This window comes from Neomonachus schauinslandi, chromosome 10 (assembly GCF_002201575.2).
Source record: "Neomonachus schauinslandi chromosome 10, ASM220157v2, whole genome shotgun sequence".
Classification (NCBI taxonomy): domain Eukaryota; kingdom Metazoa; phylum Chordata; class Mammalia; order Carnivora; family Phocidae; genus Neomonachus; species Neomonachus schauinslandi.
This window is the reverse complement of record NC_058412.1, coordinates 124,394,030-124,415,252: the sequence shown is the minus strand read 5'-3', so window position 1 is coordinate 124,415,252 and position 21,223 is coordinate 124,394,030. Positions and strand designations below refer to the sequence as shown.

At 52.0% G+C, this 21,223-nt stretch overlaps 1 protein-coding gene across 1 annotated transcript; it reads right to left on the bottom strand.

Moving 5' to 3' along the window:
• Positions 1–705: 705 nt before the first annotated feature.
• On the bottom strand, positions 706–16,234 carry SLC2A10 (solute carrier family 2 member 10). The gene is made up of 5 exons (XM_021689119.1): positions 16,157–16,234; positions 7,210–8,487; positions 6,200–6,322; positions 4,310–4,445; positions 706–2,253 (listed from the first exon to the last, which is right to left on the bottom strand). Exons 1-5 carry the CDS (start codon positions 16,158–16,160, stop codon positions 2,175–2,177), a joined length of 1,620 nt encoding a protein of 539 aa, XP_021544794.1. The 5' UTR covers positions 16,161–16,234; the 3' UTR covers positions 706–2,174.
• Between the last annotated feature and the right edge of the window lie 4,989 nt (positions 16,235–21,223).

Sequence of the window (21,223 nt, the reverse complement as noted above, 5' to 3'; positions counted from 1 at the left end):
TTATAATTTATAAATTTACAAATTTATAAATAATAACACACTGTTGTAAATATTCTTTATAAATTCTATATAAGCCAATTCATTCTCGCAGATGGATTTTGTTGATTTTTTTTTTTGCCAAATTCTTGTATCCAAAACCAACTATCACTGCAATTTTGCCACGACTTGACAAAATCAGACTAGGAATAAATGCTGGACAACAATCCGACTCAGCAAAAGATCCCATCCTGTCTCTGCAGAGCGAGGGAAGTTTCAACATGAACGTGGGTTGAAACTTTTGTTGACGTTAATGAGTCAGACAAAGCAAAACAAGGAAGATGTAGGTCAGAACACCTTCATCGATGATGTGGGCAACTTGTTTGTTGCATTGGGTAATAGCGTTCAAAAGTGAAAGAGTATTCCCTCAATTTTTAGTGCCACTCACCATGTCTCAGCTACAGACATGACAGACACACTCGCAAGGTTAATTTGCATTATTAACATCTTATCCATCACATTCTTAAGGCTGGAGCATCAAGGAAACAATAAGTCAAGCCCTGCCTTGCAGTGTTTCCCCACCCCTGTGCTGCCAAGTCAGCCCCCATGGGCATGACGCCTTGTACGCAGAATCAGGATCTCCCGTGTCTCTCATAAGACACACTATATGCAAGTAGCGTCAAGAGCACAGATGATAGTGAAATGTAGCAAAATAAGGAAGTGAGGAGGTTTTAGTATTTATTACTTTTGCTTTTAATATAATTTATTGAAATATTCAATAATTTAATATCTTTAAAAGGCTGTGTTTAACAACCAGTTGGCAAAAGTCCCGAAAACTTAACAATGGGCTCTCACAAGGTAGTAGGAGGGGCCTCCCGCACACCACTGGGTACAAGGGAAGCATCTAGAACAGGAGGAGAGAAGATGAGAGGCCAGAGTCCTGGGGGCTTGCAGCAGGCACAGATGACGAAGTGTTGTCCCACACCAGCTCCCTGGGTCTGCTTTAGCTCTTCATTTTCCTCAGCATCCAGCAACTCACTCTTGCCAGGCCCTTCCTCTGGTGACTTCTGGCCTGAGGTCCTTGCTCAGTCTCCATCTGACTCACCCGTCGGGGGCTGACCCTTAACAATGTCCCAAAGATGGGGACCTGGGTAACTGAGGGTGAGCAGAAACCTCCCCCTCAGGCCCTGACTAGCTGAATGGGACCAGCTGAAGACCCTCCTGCAGGAAGACAGGGGTTAAGTACATCCCCAGGCGCCTAATCATCCCCATTCTGCAGATGTGGGAACTGAGGCTAGCGAAAGCTGTTAGTCACAAGGTTGTTGACAAGGTCAACAGTGGCCAGGAGACAGGCAACACCAGCAGTCGGGCTTGTCGGCCTCCAAACCCACCTCTGTTCTGCAAAGCTCTCCTGCACCACCTGGAAACAGCGCCTGGAGCTGGCTTCATGCACCGTGGCCGCTCTTGGATTTTAGTGCCCGCGGTTCTGGAATTCTATTTACTGTTCCCCTAATTAAAACTGGCATCCCCTAAAGAGATGGCCAGCTACTTGAGAGCAGGGCCCGTGCTGAATATGCGCTGTATTAGCAGCACTTAGAATTCCAGCTCATTGACATCGGAAGTGATCTTAAGAACTCCTTGGTCCAGGTCGCCCATTGTACATATGGGGAAAACTGAGGCCTATGGCCATACAGCCATGACACCAGAGAAGCAGGGCTGGAACTCAAGCATCTTCTCCATCAGTCTGAGTTGCTGGTGAATGACAAAAGCAGGCTTCCCCTCACCAGAAAGTCCCAGCCAGATGAGAAAAGAGAGCAGAGAATATAGTATCCTCATCTAGGTTTGGGAGTGATGCCAGAGAAGACTTCCTTCCAGGGCTGGTACCCTAGATGTTCTTTGAGAAAGCAACAGACTCCATGAGATGTTGTCATTGTAAGTACTACAGGGACGTGCAGAGACAATGGGGAAACTGAGGCAAGAAGGCAGATCCTCAGGGCACCTCAGAGCCTGAGATTCAAAATGAAGACTTTTGGGTTCTCAAACTTTCTCCTCTTTCACCTGGGCCCGAAAGACCTCTCCTGGAGCAGGGATGATTTACAGGACCTCCGAGACCTTGTGCTGCAGGGGCCAGGCAAGCAGGAAGCTGGAGACTGTCGGCTAAAGCCATGGTTCCAGCATCTTCCAGGCAGAGGGACTCCTCAGGAGGTGGCAGAGACCTCGATGCGGGTGTACGGGATGCTGGTGGAGCTCTGCCTGTGGCCAAAGCTCAGGGCGAACCTGTCAAGCAGAGAGTGAGTGGGGGAGGGGGGGTCTCTGTGGCTCTCTGTCTCTGTGGCCTCTGATGTCAGAGTCTATATGACTATAGGTACTGAAGTGATGCCTGCCAGGCCCTGGCAAAGCCCCCTAACTTTCTGTCTCCTCCTAAAGTCATGGCAGACTCAGCTTCCTTGCCCTACAGGCTGGCCCAGGCCCCACCATGCGATCCCGAGTCCCCAGGTCCAGCTTGACACTCCCCTTGGCTGCAATTACATCCTGCTTTACCCCAAAGCTGGCTTCTACCTGCCTTTCTGCCTCCTTAGTGCCTCATCCCAGAGGAGGGGTTCTGGAATATTCTCCCAAGAAAGCCAGGATGGCAGAGATTCCAGGTGGCTCCTAGTATCTGTATCCCCCCTAAGCCTAGTAACAGTGCCCTTTTAATTCTTAGCTGGGCACATGGCTCCCCAGGAGAAAGCCCGTTTCTCAGCCTCCCCCGCATGTAGGTATACCCAGGTTCTGTCCGAAGGATGTGGGTGGGAATGACCCGTGCATCTTTTAGGCTGTGTCTCCCCTCCCCCCCTCCCCTCCCGCAGGCCCCTGGTAAAGTAATTATCGAAGAGACGGCAGAGCAACTGGAGAGAAGGAGCGTGGGACCCTGGATGACCTCTCGAAGCACGGCTGCCACCCCAGCCCTGGTCCCCCTACATCCGGACTATTCTGAGCAGCCAGATCTATTTCCTAACCAACAGGGTTGGGCCAAAGGGGCCTGCAGAGGGGTCAGCCAACACACTGGGGGAGCTCCGCTGGCAGAGCACCCTCTGGGGTTGAGTGGAGCAGGTTGAAGGCTTTTACACTGGACCAATTCTGCGTCCCTTCTGGGGCTGTGTTGGGCTGGGACTTGGCAGGCAGCTGCAGGAGGTGAGTTCCGACTCCCTCTTAGAATGATTTATTTTTTTAGTCCTTTAGGGCCTCCCAGGAATAGAACGGGCAGTCAGGTGCTGATGATTGCCTTTACTACAAGAAGTAACCAGGGGCATTTGCCAAGGATATGTAGGATGGTAGTGTTTTTAGGTCCTTTCTGCTGCTCCTATTCCTCTCTTCTCTTATTTGAATGGCACAAGGCCCCACGATACTAAGATTCTCCACTCCTCTCTATGATCTGAAGACCTTACATGATTGAGCTCCTACCAACTTGGCTGATCTGATCTTCTACCCCTCCTGCCACCCTCCCTTCCCTCTATTCCAGCCACACTGGCTTCCTTGTGGTTCCTTGCATATGCCGGATACCCTCCCAACCTCAAGGCCTTTGCACCTGTTGTTCCCTTTACCTGGAATGCTCCTCTCCCTCATCTTTACATGGCTGTCTCCTTCTCACGAACTTAAATTGCACCTCCTTAGAGAGGCCTCCTCTCTCTAACCACCCACTCTAATTTAGCCACAACCCCCGCCCCTCTGTCCCCCGCTCTGCCAGTCAGGCCTTCTCAACATACTTCACTCTGTTTCATTTTCTTCAGATACATATAACTAGCCAAAATGCTCTTGTTGCTGCATTTGTTGGCTTGTTTATTTTCTGTCCCCCTTCTCCACTAGAATGGAAGCTCCGTGAGGACAAGGACCTTGCCCATCTTACTCGGCCATGTTTCCTAAGGCCCAGACATGGCCTGGCACATAGTAGGGACTTAATAAACACCTGCTGAATGAGTAGATTAAGCCCATAGTTCTGTGTGTGTGACTTTAAAAGGTCACAGTTATACTATTTTCTCTAAGCTTCCATGACTCTAAGATTCTGCTGCTCTGACCTCATGTGATTCCATAACTGCATGGTTTTAAAATTCCCATGAGCTGGGCCTTAAAGTCAAATGAAACTCTGCTGTCGGAAGACACAAACAACTCCAGGAAAACAGCTCCTGTACGAAGACAAGACAAAACCGACGGTGTCCAGGCACTAAGGGAATCAGGAGGAGGAGGAAAACACTCTCTTGCAAAGGGAAAGTACGCAGAGTAAATCCTGAACTGATTTGCTCAGGATTTGATGTGAGTCCTTCCTGAGGCCCGGCTTAGCCCTGTGTCCACTTACCGTCTCTTCTGGAACTGCTGGTCTATCTCTGCCAAGGACTGGCCTTTTGTTTCAGGGACAAATGCATAGATGAAGCCCAGGCCGAGGACAGCCGTCAGCCCGTAGAGCAGGAAGGTCCAGGACAAGCCGATGGTGCCTGGGAACAGGAGGGTGGGAGCGTGGGCAGGGGCGCTGCAAATCAGTTCACTCAAAAGCACATTCTCCAGATGTTTGATGTGCAGAATTAAAACAACAAGCTGTCAGGTAAGTGCCTTAAAGCAGGAGCCCGACTGGTTATCCCAGAGGCAGGCAAAGGGCCGGGGGCCCAGACCTGCAAACACAGACTCAGGCATCAGGTCGGTATGGGAAAGCCCACTCACCCACATCTAAAATACTCACCAGAGGAGTGAGGTCATAATCTGAAAACATGAATGGAGAGGAAATGGCATTCATTTCCACAGCAAAGTAGTTGCAGGACACAGCCTTGGCCAAGCCCAGCCCCCAAACAAAAAACATCCTCTGAAATTCTACAAACTGGTTATTGGGTGAATGAATTGAGCATCCAGGGAATGGAGTTTCAGCCCATGCAGCCTGTGGCTGACTCCCAGACCACTCCCCAGCCCTCGCCTCTTCCCGGAGCCTTGGATGAGGGCCAGGGTCTCAGGGCCAGCAACCAGGACCCCCGGGATGACCCTGGCTCCTTTGAAGTCCGTCAGCCCAGGACAGAGAAAGGAGACAGTGAGGGAAGGGCTTTGTGGAGGCAGAAGCCCAGATAACCTTCCAGAGCCATGGCCATTCTCACCTCTAGAGGTCATGACCTCTGAGCATCCTCCCCTGACCAGCTGGGCCTCCACTTAATCCTCACACAAGGGGGGGTGGGAGGGGTGGGGTGGGTGGGGGAGGCTGGAGACCGGCACAGTGGACACACTCTTCTACCAGCCTTTCCCAGGGGCTGTGCCTTTGAGGAGGAAACGCTTGGCTGCAGAAAATAGGAAAATAACTGAGCCTTAAGAACTGTGCCTTGGGGCTCACAGGGAGGGAGCCCCTCCCACCTTGGCTCCTTGGGCCAGGAGCATCTCAGCAACTCAGAGACCCTTTCCGGTGTTCTGGGCCCAGATAATTCCCACCACACCCCACCATGGCTCAAATGGGGTTCTAATGCCAGGTAGGAAGAGAGAGTGTCACCCAAACTAGATATGAGAAAACCTTCCTGCCAGCAGGTGGGCATGAGCCTGTTGGAGCCGGTTTAGAATAAAAAAGGTGGCCACTCGGTTACCTGCTGGTCTCAGAGGTGGGGGTGTAGACCTGCTATCGGGCCTGGAGAATTTAACATTCTGCACAGAGTTTTATTTACAGAATAGTTCTTCGGCTACAAGACGAAATTTTCAAAAACTCCCCTGCTTTAATGTGAGGGCCTTTGGGCTGCAATGAAGACAATGGCCTCACACTCAGGCCTCCAGACTCCCCCATCCCCCCACCAGTAGTTTGTCCCCTCCCCTACCACACCAATCAGAGCCAGCTTCCAGATGGAGGCTCTTCCCCTCCTTCAGCCTCACCTCCCAGGCCCACTCATTGATGGAGCCTGGAATTATCAGGGGTAGAAGCCTCGAAGGTCACGTCTTCTCTTGTCTTTGTCTGCTGGCCTCTCCTCCCCCCTTTGCTGATACTAGCACCCCACTTTTCCTTTAAGGAACCATCCCCTCCACCTCTGTACACATGGTTGGGTGAAGCTGTCCTCCACCCACCCTGACTTCGGGGACTGGTATATGCCCCAGGCCTGGGCATCAGAATCTTGCAGCCTTCCAGCCGGGAATGGGCAGGCAATTTTGCTGAGCCAACAAGAGCCCACCCCAGGCAACTGTTCCTGGATCTAGAAGGAACTAGACCATGGAATTAGGTCAGAGAACTCACCGATGAGGTGGAGGAAGGAGAGGCTGACAAGGAGGTTGCTGGCCCAGTTGAAGCTGTTGCAGAAGGCGAAGGCTCTGCCTCGGATCTCCACGGGATAGATCTCGCTGAGGACAAGCCAGGTCACTAGGACAGGAAAGCAGGGAGAACTCACGGGCTGGGGTGGGAACTGGGGCCTGGCACCCATGGTCCAGCGGACAGCCCCCCAACAATGTGACTCAAGCAGAATTTCAGGCCCCTGACACCCAGTTCTCCCACTGCCTCCCCCACACTGCTGCAAGAACCCTTTTCTTCCTTTCTTTCTCTTTTTCTCTTTAAGGTTTTATTTATTTATTTGACAGAGAGAGAGAGCACAAGCAGGGGGAGTGGCAGGCAGAGGGAGAGGGAGAAGCAGACTCGCCGCTGAGCAGGGAGCCTGATGCGGGGCTCGATCCCAGTACCCTGGGATCATGACCTGAGCCGAAGGCAGGCACCTAACCGACTGAGCCACCCAGGTGCCCCAAGAACCCCTTTCGAGTAAACCCTTTTTTTTTTTTTTAAAGATTTTTATTTATTTATTTGACAGAGAGAGAGAGAGCAAGAGCAGGAACACAAGCAGGGGGAGTGGGAGAGGGAGAAGCAGGCTTCCCGCTGAGCAGGGAGCCCGATGTGGGACTCGATCCCAGGACCCTGGGATCATGACCTGAGCCGAAGGCAGACGCTTAACGACTGAGCCACCCAGGCGCCCTCAAGTAAACCCTTTGAGTGATCTATCCAGGGGCAAATTCAAGTTTAAGAGGCCAGAAGCTTAAATAATTTGGGGCCCTTTATAAGAAAAAAAACTACAAACAGAAAATTAGGCCCTTGGAAGGAGTGCCCACAAGTGGGCAAGGAGCCGTAAAGCGTAAGCTTCATTGGCTTTGCGGTCAGGCCCCCTCTAGTGTCCTTCTGAGACCCGGACTGACAGGGTCCCCACCCTTTCCGCTGGGTCGGGTAGAGGCTGCTGAGTTTCCTGCCAGAGAACTCCCACCTACCTGGTCCAAACCCAAAGGAGAAGGCGCTCACAAAGACCATCATGCAGACCAGCGCGGTCCAGTGCAGCAGGGCGAGCTCGGGGGCAGAACGGGGCGCAGGGGCGGCAGTGCCTAAGGCTGGCAGGGGAGGGGCTGTGCGGTTCCCAGCTCTGGGATGAGGCTTGATTTTCGTAGAGGTTGGGGGGACTGGCTTCCCTTGGTTCTCACTGGTCGCTGGCAGTGGAAGTGGACTTACGACGGCCCCTGGCAGGCTCGAGTCTCCAGGGAGGCCTACCGGCCTGCTGGCATTGCGCAGGGCCTGGCAACTTGGGCCGGAGTCCATGGGCGCGGCGAAGCTGACGAGCCCGATGCCGCTGACCGACAGGGCCATGAGGGCACAGCCAGCCAGTAACAGGGCCCTGCGGCCCGCTCGGTCCACCAGCCCCAGGGCCGTCAGGGTGGACACCACCTTCACGGCGCCGAGTCCCACAGAGGCCAGCACAGCTGAGGAGCCCCCACGGAAGCCGACTGAGTGGAATATGGTAGAAGCATAGCACAGCACGTTGGGCTGCCCCGTTAGTTGCTGGAAAATCACCAGCCCCAGCCCCACCATGGTCCGGCCTCGCATGTTATCCCGGGCCCTGAAGAGGTCCAGAAGGGAGTATCTTGGCCTCCCCAGCTTGGTGGCCTCACCTCCCTGGAGAGGAATGAGGTCCTTGTGGGCTGCAGCCTCAGTGGTCCCAGCAGGGAGACAGAAGAGGCTGAGGGACTGCAGAAGAGCAGGTGCTGCGGCCCAGCCGAACATATGCCGCCATCCCCCCGGGGAACCAGCCAATGCGTAGTTGAGTGCATAGGAGAGCAGGATGCCCAGGGTGATGCCAGCCTCATAGAGGGACACCAGCACTCCCCGCTGCCGGGGCCCCACCAGCTCTGACACATAAATACAGCAGGCCATGGAGGAGAGGGAGATGGCAAAGCCAGCCATCAAGCGGCCCAGGACAAGCCAGGCCAGGGAGCCAGCCAGGCCGAGGCTCAGGCTGCCTGCCAGAAGCACCACATTGCTGCCGAGGATGGCTTGTTTCCTGCCATACTGATCGATGAGGATGCCCCCCACCAGGGAGGCAAGGAGAGCCCCCAGGAGCAGGCTGCCCACCAGGAGCTCCTGCTCCAAGCAGGAAAGCCCGAAGTCAAGCTGCAGGGGCAGCAGGGCACCTGATACGACTGCCAGTTCATAACCGAAGGTCAGGCCACCCAGCAAAGACACAGAGGCACACAGGGGCAGGAGCAGTTGGGGACGGCCTGGAAAACAAAAGTGACAAGAGCGGAGTTCAGGATGGTTCCTCACCAGAGCATCCATCCATGAACTTCCCCTCCATCTGCCAACCCCTCATCTATCCATCCAGCTACTCCATCTATTCACCTGTCCATTCATCCACCCGTCCTTCCATTTATTGATCTATCCATCTTTCATCCATCCATCCACTCCTTCCTTCAACCACCCACCCCTCCATCCATCTACTGTCATTCATCTATCTATCCGTTTACTGATCCATCCATCCATCCATCCATCCATCAATCCATTCATCTACCCATCCACTTCTTCCTTCATCCCTCCATCCATCCACTTCATTCATTCACCCACCCACTCCATCCATTCATTCACTCACCCATCTACTCATGCATGCTTTCATGCATCCATCCATTCATCCATCATCCAGCCATCCACCTCATTCTTCTTCCATTTCTCCTTCATCCCTCCATCCATCCATCCATCCACTCCATCCGCTTATCCAGCCATCCATCTACCCATGCACGTATTCATGCATCCAACCATCATTTGTCATCCATCTATCCATCCATTTACTCCATCTATTCACCCATCTATTTATTAATCAATCTATCCATCCATCCCTTCATCATCCCCTCCTCCATCCATCCATTTGCTCTATCTACCACATATTCATCCATCTATTTGTCCATTATATACTCTTTAATTCACCATCCATCTGTTTATTGATGCATCTACCCACAAATACATCCATTCATCCACCAATCTTTGATTCCATCCCTTATGTACCCATTCACACACTTACCCATCCATCCATGCATCCACCCCTCCAATCATTCAAAAACTTATTTATTCAGCAACTACAACATGCCAAACAGTGTTCTTGGGGCTGGCAATACAGTGGTGTTGTCAAGCACCTGATATTCTAGTAGAGAAAGGCAGACAATAAATAAATATATATATATAACTTTAGGTGGTGAAAGATGTCATTTAAAAAAGCCAGGAAAGTGGATTGAAAATGATGGAGGAGTTCTATGTTAAATAGGGTAGTCAGTTAAGGCCTCTCAAAGAGGGAAGATTTGAGCAGAGATCTGAATTAAGTGAGGGTGAAAGCCATGTAAAATCTGGGAGAAGAACATTCTAGACGGAGGGAACAGCAAAAACAGAGGCCCTGAGGCAAGACAGTTTTTGGTATGTTTGAACAACAACCATTAATATTAATAGCTAGTGCTTATATGACATTTATTAAGTGCCAGGCCCGGTTTTAAGAACTTTACACACACTTACTCATTTAATTCTTTTTTTTTAAGATTTTATTTATTTGTCAGAGAGAGAGAGAGAGCACGCGCGTGAGTAGGGGGAGTGGCAGGCAGAGGGAGAAGAAGGCTCTCCACTGAGCAGGGAGCCTGATGCGGGGCTCGATCCCAGGACCCTAGGATCATGACCTGAGCTGAAGGCAGACGCTTAATGACTGAGCCACCCAGGCATCCCTACTCATTTCATTCTTACAACAACCCTATAACATAGTATTTTTAGCATCATCCTCCAAGGCTCAGAGAAGTTAAGAAACTTTCTCATGGTCACACAGCAAGTGGGTGACTGATGCAGCAAGAGCGTTCAGGCTGTTAATCATTGCGTTTTCAGCAAGGAGGCCAGGATGGCTGGAGCCACCTCCACCTGAGGAGATAATGAGGCAGAAGTAGGCAGGGGCCAGGTCACGCGGAACTTTTTAGGTCATGAAGAGAATAATGAATTTCATTCTCAGTGGATGGAGGCAAGGCTTGGAAGGCTTGAGCTGGGCAGAGAGAGTAGTCACCAGCACATGTGGCTCCTGAGCACTTAAAATGGGGCTAATGTGATTAAGGAACTGAATTTTAAAATTGTATTTAATTTTAATTAATTAAAACGCAGTTACAGGTTACTCTTAATTCTTAATTCACACGCTTACACTTAGATATTTCTAGAAGCATCTAGATTAATCTAGCAGTATCTATCTCACCCACACCCACCCTGGACCTGACAAGAACATTCATAATACTACAGTCAGACTCACTGAGTGTATCTCAACCAGGCACTGCTTTGAGCACTTTAAGTGCAATAACACATTTAACTTAATATAACTTCATGTGGTGGGCTTTTGAATTATTTATGAATGAACAAACTGACCATCAGAGGTGAAGTGACTTGTCTAAGGTCAAAAGTAGTAAGTAGCTGAGCCTAGATTCAAAGCCGGGCCATCTGGCGCCACAATCCACACCATTAACCACCCCATTAGCAAACCTTGGCATATTATGATTTTGCGCTGTTCTCTCCTACCTCTACCTCTCCCCATCTCTGTTAGGCAATTTTTGTGCAGGGGGAGGAGTTTCATGGGTGGAAGGCTCGGTGCCCATTTCTGCTCACCCTTATCCCTCCCACCCTGCCCCCTGGGAAATCACCTCCTCTGTTTCCCTGGCTGGCCCCGTGCTTCTTGTTCATGACCATCAACGAGCACCCTAGGAAGATGATGGTACCCGGGTCCTGTCCTGTCTTCACCTCCCTTTGCCCCATCTCCCTCGGTTCCTGGAGCTTGCTGCCAGAAAGGAAGTTTCCTCCAGGCCATGTGAGGCAATCAAGTGAAAACAGAATTTGTTTGCCATTTCCTCAGTTCCTCTGGAGCTGAAAGGGAACCCAGCCAAGGGGCTCAGAGGCCAAGTTGACTGTCCACAGGTCCCGCTGGAAAATGCATCGGGGCAGATCGGGTCACGGTGGTTAAGAGCAGAAGAGCGAAAATAATAGTGAAATAAAATAGTAATAATAACAGGTGTCATTTATGGAGCAGCTCCCCTACGTAAAGACGTTAGTCTCTCAACTCATCTTCATAATAACCCCTAGGTGGTACAGCTGCAGTTATCCCCATTTTAGAGATTAAGTTTCAGAGTGTTCTCACAGCTGGGAAGCAACTGGATCAGGACTCACTGATCCATCTGACTCCCAAACCCATATACTTAGGAGCTTTGCGGAACGGACTTCAAGCGAGAAGGACCATCAAAGATAGGTGGGGTGTGAGAGAGAGCAGGGGTGCAGGGCCAGGGGTGGAGGGGAGATACAGACACATTAGCTCTCGGGAAAACCCAGTCACAAAGCAGAGTGAACCAACAGTGCCCCAAGGAAGGATGAAGGGCAGCCCCCAAGGAGTCAGGGTCAGAAACATGAGGGAAGCACATTCCCTTCCTTAAGCTTTCCTGGCTTCCGTGGCCTCTGCTCTGTAAGTCCTAACCCCTTCGCCTGCCATCCCAGGCCCTACCTGAGCCGGTGGCCCTGGCCCAACTCCTCAGTCACTTCCCCTCCCTGACTCTGTCCCCACCTCCCCTCCTGCCTCCCCAAGCCCCGCAAACACTTGCTCTCCGCACACACGGTCCATTTCCATGCCCCTCTGCCCCCCGCTGCACCGCCTGTGTCCCCACAGGCCCACTCATCCTCCTCAGTCCCAGCTCGTGGGCACCTCCCCGAAGGGCCTTGAGTTGTAGGTCTCTGTTCTTTGGCATCCCCTGCCCTCTTTCGGGGTGCTGCCCTTCCCCGTGCTTTGTCTCTGGGTCTCCTGGTTTGGATACAAATGACCGCGGCCACCTCCACCCCCACTGCCTAGCTCCAGGGCCGAGTCCATGACCCAGATCTGACCAACCAGCAGGTTCCCAGGCCCTGCTCAGCGATGAAAGCCACGTGGCTGACCCTGGGCTGGTGTGTTGGCTCACTGAAGGCGCTAAGCTGGTAGTTTACCTGCCTGGAGCCGCTGGGGGCCAGCTTCCCCCTTGGGGGGGCGTCCCTGACAACACTGCCTGAGCCCCAGCTCCTGAATCCATGGACTGCTCAGTGACTAAGGAATGTCTTTTTTTCTTTTCTTTCTACTTTTTCTCTTGTCTCTTCCCTCCTCTCCCCTTCCCACCCCTTCCCTCCTCTCCCCTCCTCTTCTCTTCTCCTTTTTTTTTGCTTAAGGTAATTCATGGGAGGCCCTGGCTAATTCTTGTACATCTTCCTCCACTTTCCAAGCCACACTTTTCACTTCCCGCCAACTCTGCATTCCCCCTTCACTTGCTGACACCACCTCAAGTTTGTTGCTGTGTCTTCCTTATTAAACAGGGCAGGGCAGTGTTAGAGACTTCCTGTCTGTGCCTCCTGAGCCCCAGCCCTGTCCTGACGCCCCAGCGGGGCTCAGTGAGGTTTCTGCCGAATGAACCCAGGACTGCGTTGGGGACTAGGGAGGTGTCTGCACGTGGCATTGCAGAGGCCGCATCAGATACCTTTGAACCTAGCAGAATGCTACATGACAGCCCCAGGGGTCCTGTGGAAGCCTGAGTCATTCTGCTCAGAGCCCTTGGGGTTCCCACTTCAGTCTGAAAAGAGCCAAAGTCCTTACAGTGGCCTTCAAGGCTCTGCAGAATCTGCCTGTGTTCGTTCGTTCTCTCTCTCTCTCGGCTCTGCCATGCCAGTTTCCTTGCTGTTCCTCCTCATTCCTGTGTGACTCAACTCAAGGCCTTTTACCAGCTGTCACCTCTGCCAGAAGAGCCCTCCCCCTCCATTCCTTCCTTCTTTCCCTCTGGTCTTGGCTCAAACATCACCTTCTCCCATGGCCTTCCCTGGCCCTCTACTTAAAAGAGCAACCTCCCCCATCACACCCAGCACTTCTAATGCCCTTGTTTTCCTCCAAGGTACTTCTCACCATCTGAAAGAACTATATGTTTTACATATTTATTGTTCTCTCCAACCAGAATGTTGACCCCAAAAGGACAGGAATTGTTTGTTTGTCCTTAGCTGTCTCCCTGATGCTAAGGACACTTCCTGGGGCTCAGTAAATACTTGTTGAATAAACAGAAGATTGAATGAAGGGACTCTGGGGGCTTAGGGAATCCAGACAGGAAGGGTCTTGGCTCTTGAGGGAGAGGTCTCTTTGGAGAGGTCTAGGGCCTGGAAGGGGCCAAACTCCACAGGAAGTAGAGTAAATCCTGGCCCCCAAAGTAGGGCCCAGCCTAGGTTTGGGAACTGCTCCCCCTTTCTATTAAGTACCTGTCTAGGGGCGCCTGGGTGGCTCAGTCAGTTAAACGTCTGACTCCCGGTTTCGGCTCAAGTCATGATCTCAGGGTTGTGAGATCGAGCCCCACAACAGGCTCTGTGCTGAGTGCGGAGCCTGCTTCAGATTCTCTCTCTCCCTCTCCCTCCATCCCTCGGCCTTCCCCGCACACCAGGCACACACACTCTCTCTCTCCCTCTCTAAACAAAACAAAACAAAATGATAGGTTATATGTGAAGCTGTCTCACACTGGAGAAAATCCCTTCGTCCTCTAAGCCCCTCACTGTGGAGGACAGAGCTTCCCAGGGAGAGAATTGGGGAGCAGGGGAAGGGGGAAAAAGTCAGGCTTCGGGTGGATGTATCACCAGCTGCAAGTCCCAGGGAGCCTCTTGTTGGTGACACAAGAACAGCATCTCCACCAGAGGTCACAATGCATTGGGACCCTCCCCCGCCAGGGATCCGCCACAGCTCTCCCTCAAGTTCCAGGGAGAAGCCTGAGTGACACTGAACTATGCAACTATCCTCACCCAGAGGGCTGGTTTCCAAACGTCCCAACACGGCTAATACAGAGCACTCACCACAGCCAGCCCTACCTCCTCTTCTGGAAGCCCTAGCTGCACCAGCTGACTCAATCCCTACAGCAAACCTATGACCCAGGCATGGCTGTCATTCCCATTTTACAGATGAAGTAACTGAGGCACAGAGAGGTGAAGACATTGCCCAAGGTGACAGTTTGTAAGTGACAGAGCAGAGACTGGACTGACTCCAGAGTCCCAACACTGGGTGTGGTAAAAAAGAAAAGCTCACATGAAGGGACCATTTACCATGTGCAGGTGGTGAGCTGAGCCCTTTTCGTTCATTTTCTCACATCATTCTCATAGCTGCCTTGTGATAAGTGCCTTTGCTGGGGGGTCATTTCATAGATGAAGAAGCTGAGGGTCGGAGAAGTAGACTAGATGATGCACCGGGAAGTGGGAGGATGCGGGCTGGAATCCAGGTCTATACCCAGGGCCCAAGCCTGGGAAAGCAGCCTGGGATGGTGGGGAGGACAGAGCCCTCCCTCCCCTCTTCCACCCAGCGCCATCTCTGTCCTCCTGAGATGCTCAGTCAAGAGCTGTTGAATTAACTTAGGAGGCAGCAAAGGGATCGGAAAGGCAGGTGCGAGGGACCAGGGTCAAGCTGAGTGTCCTTGGGAGGACCTCTCTGGGCCTGTGTTTCCCTCAGGCTCCGGGGCAGTGTGCCTTGAGGGTTAAGAGCATGGACTCCGGAGTCAGACCTGGAGTTGGTGACCAGTTGTGCCATGACTGTGCATGAGAGGCTGGGTGGTACAGTGGTTGGGAATGCAGGCTGGAGCCAGAGTGCTGGGGTTCTAGCCCAGCTTTTCTAATTCATAGCTGTGTGACCTTAGGCAGCTCATTAACCTCTCTGAGCTTCCCCATCTACAAATGCGGAAAACAGTAATATCTACCTCTATGCCTGCCTACCTCATAGCCACTGTTAGCTATTATGATTCTCCACAGCATAATCCAGAGGGAGTTTTAAAACACAATTCAGGTCACGTCCCACCCCAGCTTAAACCTCTTCTCCAGCTTCCCATGTCATTTGGAATAAAACCGAAACTTCTCGCCATGGCCTACAAAGTTCTACACAGTCTAGCCCCTGCCTAACTCTCTGACCTCCCTCCCCATCTTTTCCCCTTGCCCACTGTGCTCCAGCCACACTGGCCTGACACCAACCCACTGGTGCCTCATGGCCTTTGCACGTGCTATCCCTCCCCACCCCCCTTGTAGCTCTTTTTCCAGATCTTAGCACACCCACTCCTTCTGAGTGATATCTCGGCTCCAGGGCCTCCTACCCTGGGAGGCCTTCAGTACCTACCTACCTAAAGAAGCCACTTCCCTCAGCATTTCACACCACCTCATTTTTTGTGTTCCATAGCATCTTATCACCCTTGGAGATTATTTTATTCATTTATTCCTTTCCAGCTTCTCAACTGGAATGTCAGCTCCATGGAAGAGAGGATTGTTGTCTGCTTTGCTCACGGCTGAGTCCCCAGCCCCTGCCACACAGTAGAGGGATGAATGACTGAATGACTGAGTGAGGCTCTGGATCCAGAGAGAGAAATGGAAATCCCAGTTCCCTGTAGCAACAAAGCAATTCCCTATTCTCCTCCCGCCCCCACCTGTCCCAGTTCTGGATTCTAATCTCCGGTCTCCTCTCATGGAATACCTCCGAAGCGAAGGTTTTGTCTGTGTTGTTCATGGCAGCCTCCTGAGGCCTCCTGAACAGAAGTGTTCAGCAAAGGGATTCACCAAGTTGCTCCTTTCGGAGCCTCCATTTCTTTTTCTGCCGAGTAGGAGGAGTTTCCCTCGCGCGGGGAGGTGTAAGGCTTGAAGCGGTCAGGACACGGCCTGCCCCGAGTTCGCGCTCAGGATCGAGTAAAGAGGGAAATAGCACTCGCAGCTCACTTTTTTCTGGGCAGAAAGGAGCAGGGAAGGAAGTGCGCTCGCGTCCCCTCCCAGCGCCCAGCCAGGGCCTGCTGTCCCCACCCGACTGGGTCGTAGGGGGGCGCGGGGCGCGCGCGGCTGGGGTCGCAGGGGCTCCCTCGCGGGCAGCGCCCGATCTCCACTCACCCATGGCGAGCACGACTCCCGTGCGGGCTGGGGGCGCTCGGGCCGGCGCGCATCCCCCGCCGGAGTCCCCGCCTCGGCCGCCCGACAAACTTTCCGGCCCGCCTCCCGCCTCCGGCCCTCCTCCCAGCCCGCCTGCCCGCAGCGCCGGCCGCCACGTCGGCCAGCCCTGGCCCCCCTGTGCCTGGAGGCGGGACCGAGGGGCGCCAGGGACCGCCCGGGGCCTGGATGCGGGTCCCCACCCACTCTCCTCCTCGTGGCCCCCCGCCCACTGTCATCCCTGTTGTGGGGGACCCCCACACGCTGCCCTCTCCGGTGCTCCCCACGGGAAGGAGCACCCTCAATCACTGCAGTCCACACTACTAGACTGGCCTCCCCAGCCTGTGTGTACACACACACACACACTCATGCGTCTACACTGACCTACCACCGGGACACTCATATACCCGGTTCAGCCACCCGGACACTCGCCCCTGGATTACTGTCCATTCATTGGACACCGGGGTTGGGACACCTGCCAAGTACCCACAGGCACTGTGCTAGGCTTCAGTGATGCGCTGGAAGAATAAGACAGATTCTTTGTTGTTCTTGGGGAGTTTGTGTCCTACCGGGGGAAGCGGAGAAATATACAGCTGAAGGAGCCAGAGACACAGGGGCAGGGGTAAAGGCTGGGCAGAGAAGAAGACCAGGGTGCTGGGGTGTGCGGGCACAGGTCGCTGCTGCAGCTGTGGGTCTGGGAAGGCTGCCTGCTCTCTGGAGGGGTAACTGAGCTCAGACCTGAGGTTCCAGGCAAAGGGAAGAGCAAAGGCAAAGGCCATGTGGCATGGTGGTGGAAGGAGCTTATAGAGTGTAGGGAACAATGGAAGTGAAGCCACGGTGTCTGGAGCACAGGGTTTGGTGGGGAGAATGGAGGGAGGGGTTGGCAAGGCCAGATCATTTAAGACCTTGGGAGGCCAGGGTAGGGAATGTGGATCTTACTCCCACGGACACAAGAAATAATTGGAGAGTTCTAGTAGGTTTTAGGGAGCAAGGGCAGAAATAGGGGGACCCAAGGGGAGGAGGCTGTGTGGAGGTGAGAGAGAGGTTAATTTGGACGAAGAGGATAGCAGTGGGGGTGGAGGAAAGTAGGTCCGATGGCAGATAGACTCAAGAAGGACTTACCCACTAGGTGAGGAGCGGCTTGGGGCAGAGCTCTGTTCTGGCTGTGTGACAGTTAAGTTCTCATTAGGCATCCGTGTGGACATAGGTGGGCAATTCCATATATGAGCTCTAGAAAGGAACCAGGCTGGTGACACCCCACTAATTCTCCTCGGGCAAAAATGCACGTATAAGCTCCGCACTCACATGGCCACAGGCTTGTCCAGCCTCTCACGGCGTGTTCACACGGACGCGCTGGTTCATGGGCATCGTCAGCCGTACTCTCACCCAGCGGGGATCGTGTGCCACAGACATACACAGCCCTCTCGGCAAAGAAGAAGCACCGACAAGACCTTCTGAGCCAGGCGACCCTTGTACAGTTCTGACAACACACCCAGATCCCCAGTTGGGCAGTTTGAAAACGGGGCTCCAAAATTCTTTGTTCCCTCCTTTGAAATCTAAGTGGGCTTGTGACGGCTTCGACCCATTGGGGGCACAGAGTTGGCACTGCGTGACTTTGGAAACTGGGGCACTGGGACACTGGCACTGGGAGCACTGAGCCTCTAAGAAGTCCAACTACCCGGAAGCTGCCATGCTGTGAAGACGCCCAAGGTACAGAGAGGCCACGTGTGGACACGCCAGTGGGTGGCCCTCACCTTGAAGTTGTCCAGCACTGTTTCCAGAACACGCCTTCAGACGATTGCAGCTCCTAGCCGTCAAATCTTTCCAGCTGAGGCTCCGGACACTGGGGAGCAGAGACAAGCCATCCCTTCTGTTTCCAGTCTGGATTCCTGACCCACAAATTCCAGGAGTATAGTAAACGGATGCTTTTCAGGTGCAAAGTTCTGGAGTGAATTGTTATGCACCAATAATAATAGGAACGATAGATTAAACTATTAAGTGATAATTATACACTTTAAGTACTCTGCATGTATTATCTCACTGTTAACCCTCACAACTGCTTAATGAAATAGTAACTGTTGCCATTTGCTCCCATTTTATGAATGAGGAAACTGAGACAAAGGGAGGTAAAGTAAGTTGCTTGCATAATAAGTAAGATCTGTAGTGCTCAAAGGCACACACCGGTACTAGCTGAGCGGGGAGTCAAGCCCACTTATGAGGAAATCAGGCTCTTCTCCATCACACTCTATTGCCTTTCTGGGATGGAGAAGAGCCCAAGGAGGCTTCGTGGCCATTGTCACATGACAATTCCTCCTTCATCTGTGAGTACCTAGAATTGTCACCTGGGTGTCAGTGAGCCCTCTTGCTCAACTATAGACCCCAACAGTTAAAGCCAGAAATAGACAAGACCCCTTCACTCATGCTCTAACTGAAACCCATTGTTCTTATTTCTTATTGCACTTTCTTGTGTTGATGAAGATGTTTTGCAATGACCAGAACATTCCAATCGCCAGGTCAGAAAAGCCCTGATAGCCAAGGAATGCCTAGAAGACCACATCCCCTTCTCTGCCTGTGACCATGTGCTGAATACATACCGACCCCCACTCAGGATCACATGCTCCCTGCCAGGTGTCTTGCAGTAGCCCCCTGAACCTCTCCTTATAAAACCCTAGGTGTCTATCTTGTGGGAGGAGAGGTCACTTGTTAAGGTTTGAGCCTACCACCTCCCCCGGCTGCCCGCACCCCAAATAAATTTCTCCCTTTCTCTTTTCCAAACCCTCACCTCTTGAGTTATTGGCTTCTCTTGCGACGAGTTAATCTGCGTTTGTTTGACAGCAGTGTTGGCAGAAGCAGCCAGGAGCTATGCTTCTGATCTGTCCAGCCCTTACAGGATCCTCGGGTTGGAACAGTGGACCAGGGCAATGCTCACCCCTTGGTCTCCTGAGTTAGTGGCTATGATAGATTGGTGACATAGGGGCCTAGTACAGCAAGGCCTGGACTGTTCCATTCCAATGAGATAACCTATAGAATTTATATGATAGAAAGGGCATGAAGCCCCTAGATGTTCTTTGATCTCTGTGGCTCACATTAAAGTCGTGAGGATGTGTGTAGGCTTGCTGCCGGGTTCTGTCTCTCCCAGAGAGTAGAGAATCCCTCTTCATTTGTTGGCCCAAGTGAGAAAGGAAATGATCTAATGGGTCCTTTCAGTATCTTCAAAGCATCTTCAAAAATGGCTTCCCGTGAAGGTGGGCAGGACCAACTAGCTCCATTTCCAATGCAGCAAAAGTGATGGATGTCATCTCAGAGATTAGGTTGTAAAAGATGGTGATTTCAATCTTGCTCACCCTCTTCTGATGGGTCACTCACCCTCTCTGATGAAGCCACCTGCCACATTGTGAGCTGCCCAATGGAGAGGCCCAAATGGCAAGAACTGAGGGTGGCCTCCAGGAACAGCCAGTGAGGAACTAAATCCTGCCAATACTTAAATGGTCATACAAACCAACAAAAAAGGGAAGTCTGTGACAATGCCAGAAAGGGACATCAGAACTCATCAAAGTTGGGTTTTCTCTCCTCTGAGAAGTCAGGGAGGGCCTCCCTGAGGAAGTGACATTTGAGCTGAGCACACAGAGAAGCCTGGATGGATTTAGGCAACAAAGGGAGGGAAAAGCACTTCTGTTATGGCAAACAGCAGGTGCAAAGGCCCTATCACAAGAGGGAGCCTGGTAAGAATGAGAGACTGTGAGAAGGCAAATGTGTTTGAAGATCAGAGAGCAAATGGGAGCTTGACAGGAGATGAGCCTAGAAGAAGGACAGAAGGATCCCATGCAGGACCTCGTGGGTCTTTAATCCTAAGCACAATGGGGAGCCACTGAAAAGTTTTAAACTAGGTTTTTCTACAGTAGAAGCCAGAACCAGTCTGACCACAGAGAGTCTGGGACTTGTAAATATGTTTGCACGGTGGATTTTCCAAAGGAGGGGTTCAGACAGATTTGGTAACCATGGAGATGGCTATGTGGCCACTAACAATTATGATAATGAAGCCACAAACTTGGGAAGCTGGGCATTGTAAATAGAATTGGTTCTGGGTGAGCTCTGAGTAGTCTGGGCTGATGAAAGGTGCTGGAAACCACATTGTGTCCACACAAAGGGTCTGATGCCTGAAAAGGTGGCTTGCCCTGTATGTGAATGGAATGCAGGGGCTGCAGAGCTGAGGGTTGGTGTCATAGCAACCCTTGGACGAAAGGGCCTTTCTTCAGCGTTTCAAACAGGGTCCCTGATGAGGGAAGGAAAACGAGCATACGAAGAGTGTCTGCCATCCCCCAGACACCCTCATGAGTAACATCTTAATATTTAGTCTTAATAAGCAATTATCACAGTAAAACTGATCATCCTCATTTTGAGGATGATGAATCTGAACCTTAAAGAAATGATGCTTGTTGCTGCATCACACAGTGCATCAGGTACTTGTGGATGCCTCCCCAGTGCTATGCCTAGCTCCCTTCCTCCTTGCATCTAGAGCAGGTGTCTGCCTGTACAGGTCAAAAATGCCAGATCCTCACTTTTCCAGCTTCCTCAGCAGCTAAAGCAAAGATGCGTGGGCCAGGAGGAAGCCTGGTGGGAGAGGAGGGACGTCCAGCAAGGGTTTTTTCCCCAAATAAAGAGAAGTGTATAGGATGTAGCCCCTCTCTTCTTTGGCCAGATGTTTTTGTGTTCTCATATCATGTGTGGAACTTTGGTGGCCGTCTTGTGACCATAAGATGACAAGTGTAGGGAACAAAGCTGAGGCTGGTGATGGGCATGAATACAAACATGAAGGTAGAAAGATGGAAAGACCCTGGGTCCTTAAAATCATAAAGTGACTGAAGGACACCTGGGACCCCTTACTTCTTAAAATTTTGTTCTGTTGGATAATAAATGAACTTATTGTTTATCCTAAATAAGCCATTTAGTTGACAAATCTGCTACTTGCAGCTTAAAATATCAAAACTTTTGGCAGGCTACTAATTGCCCCATTATAATTCCTCCCCTACT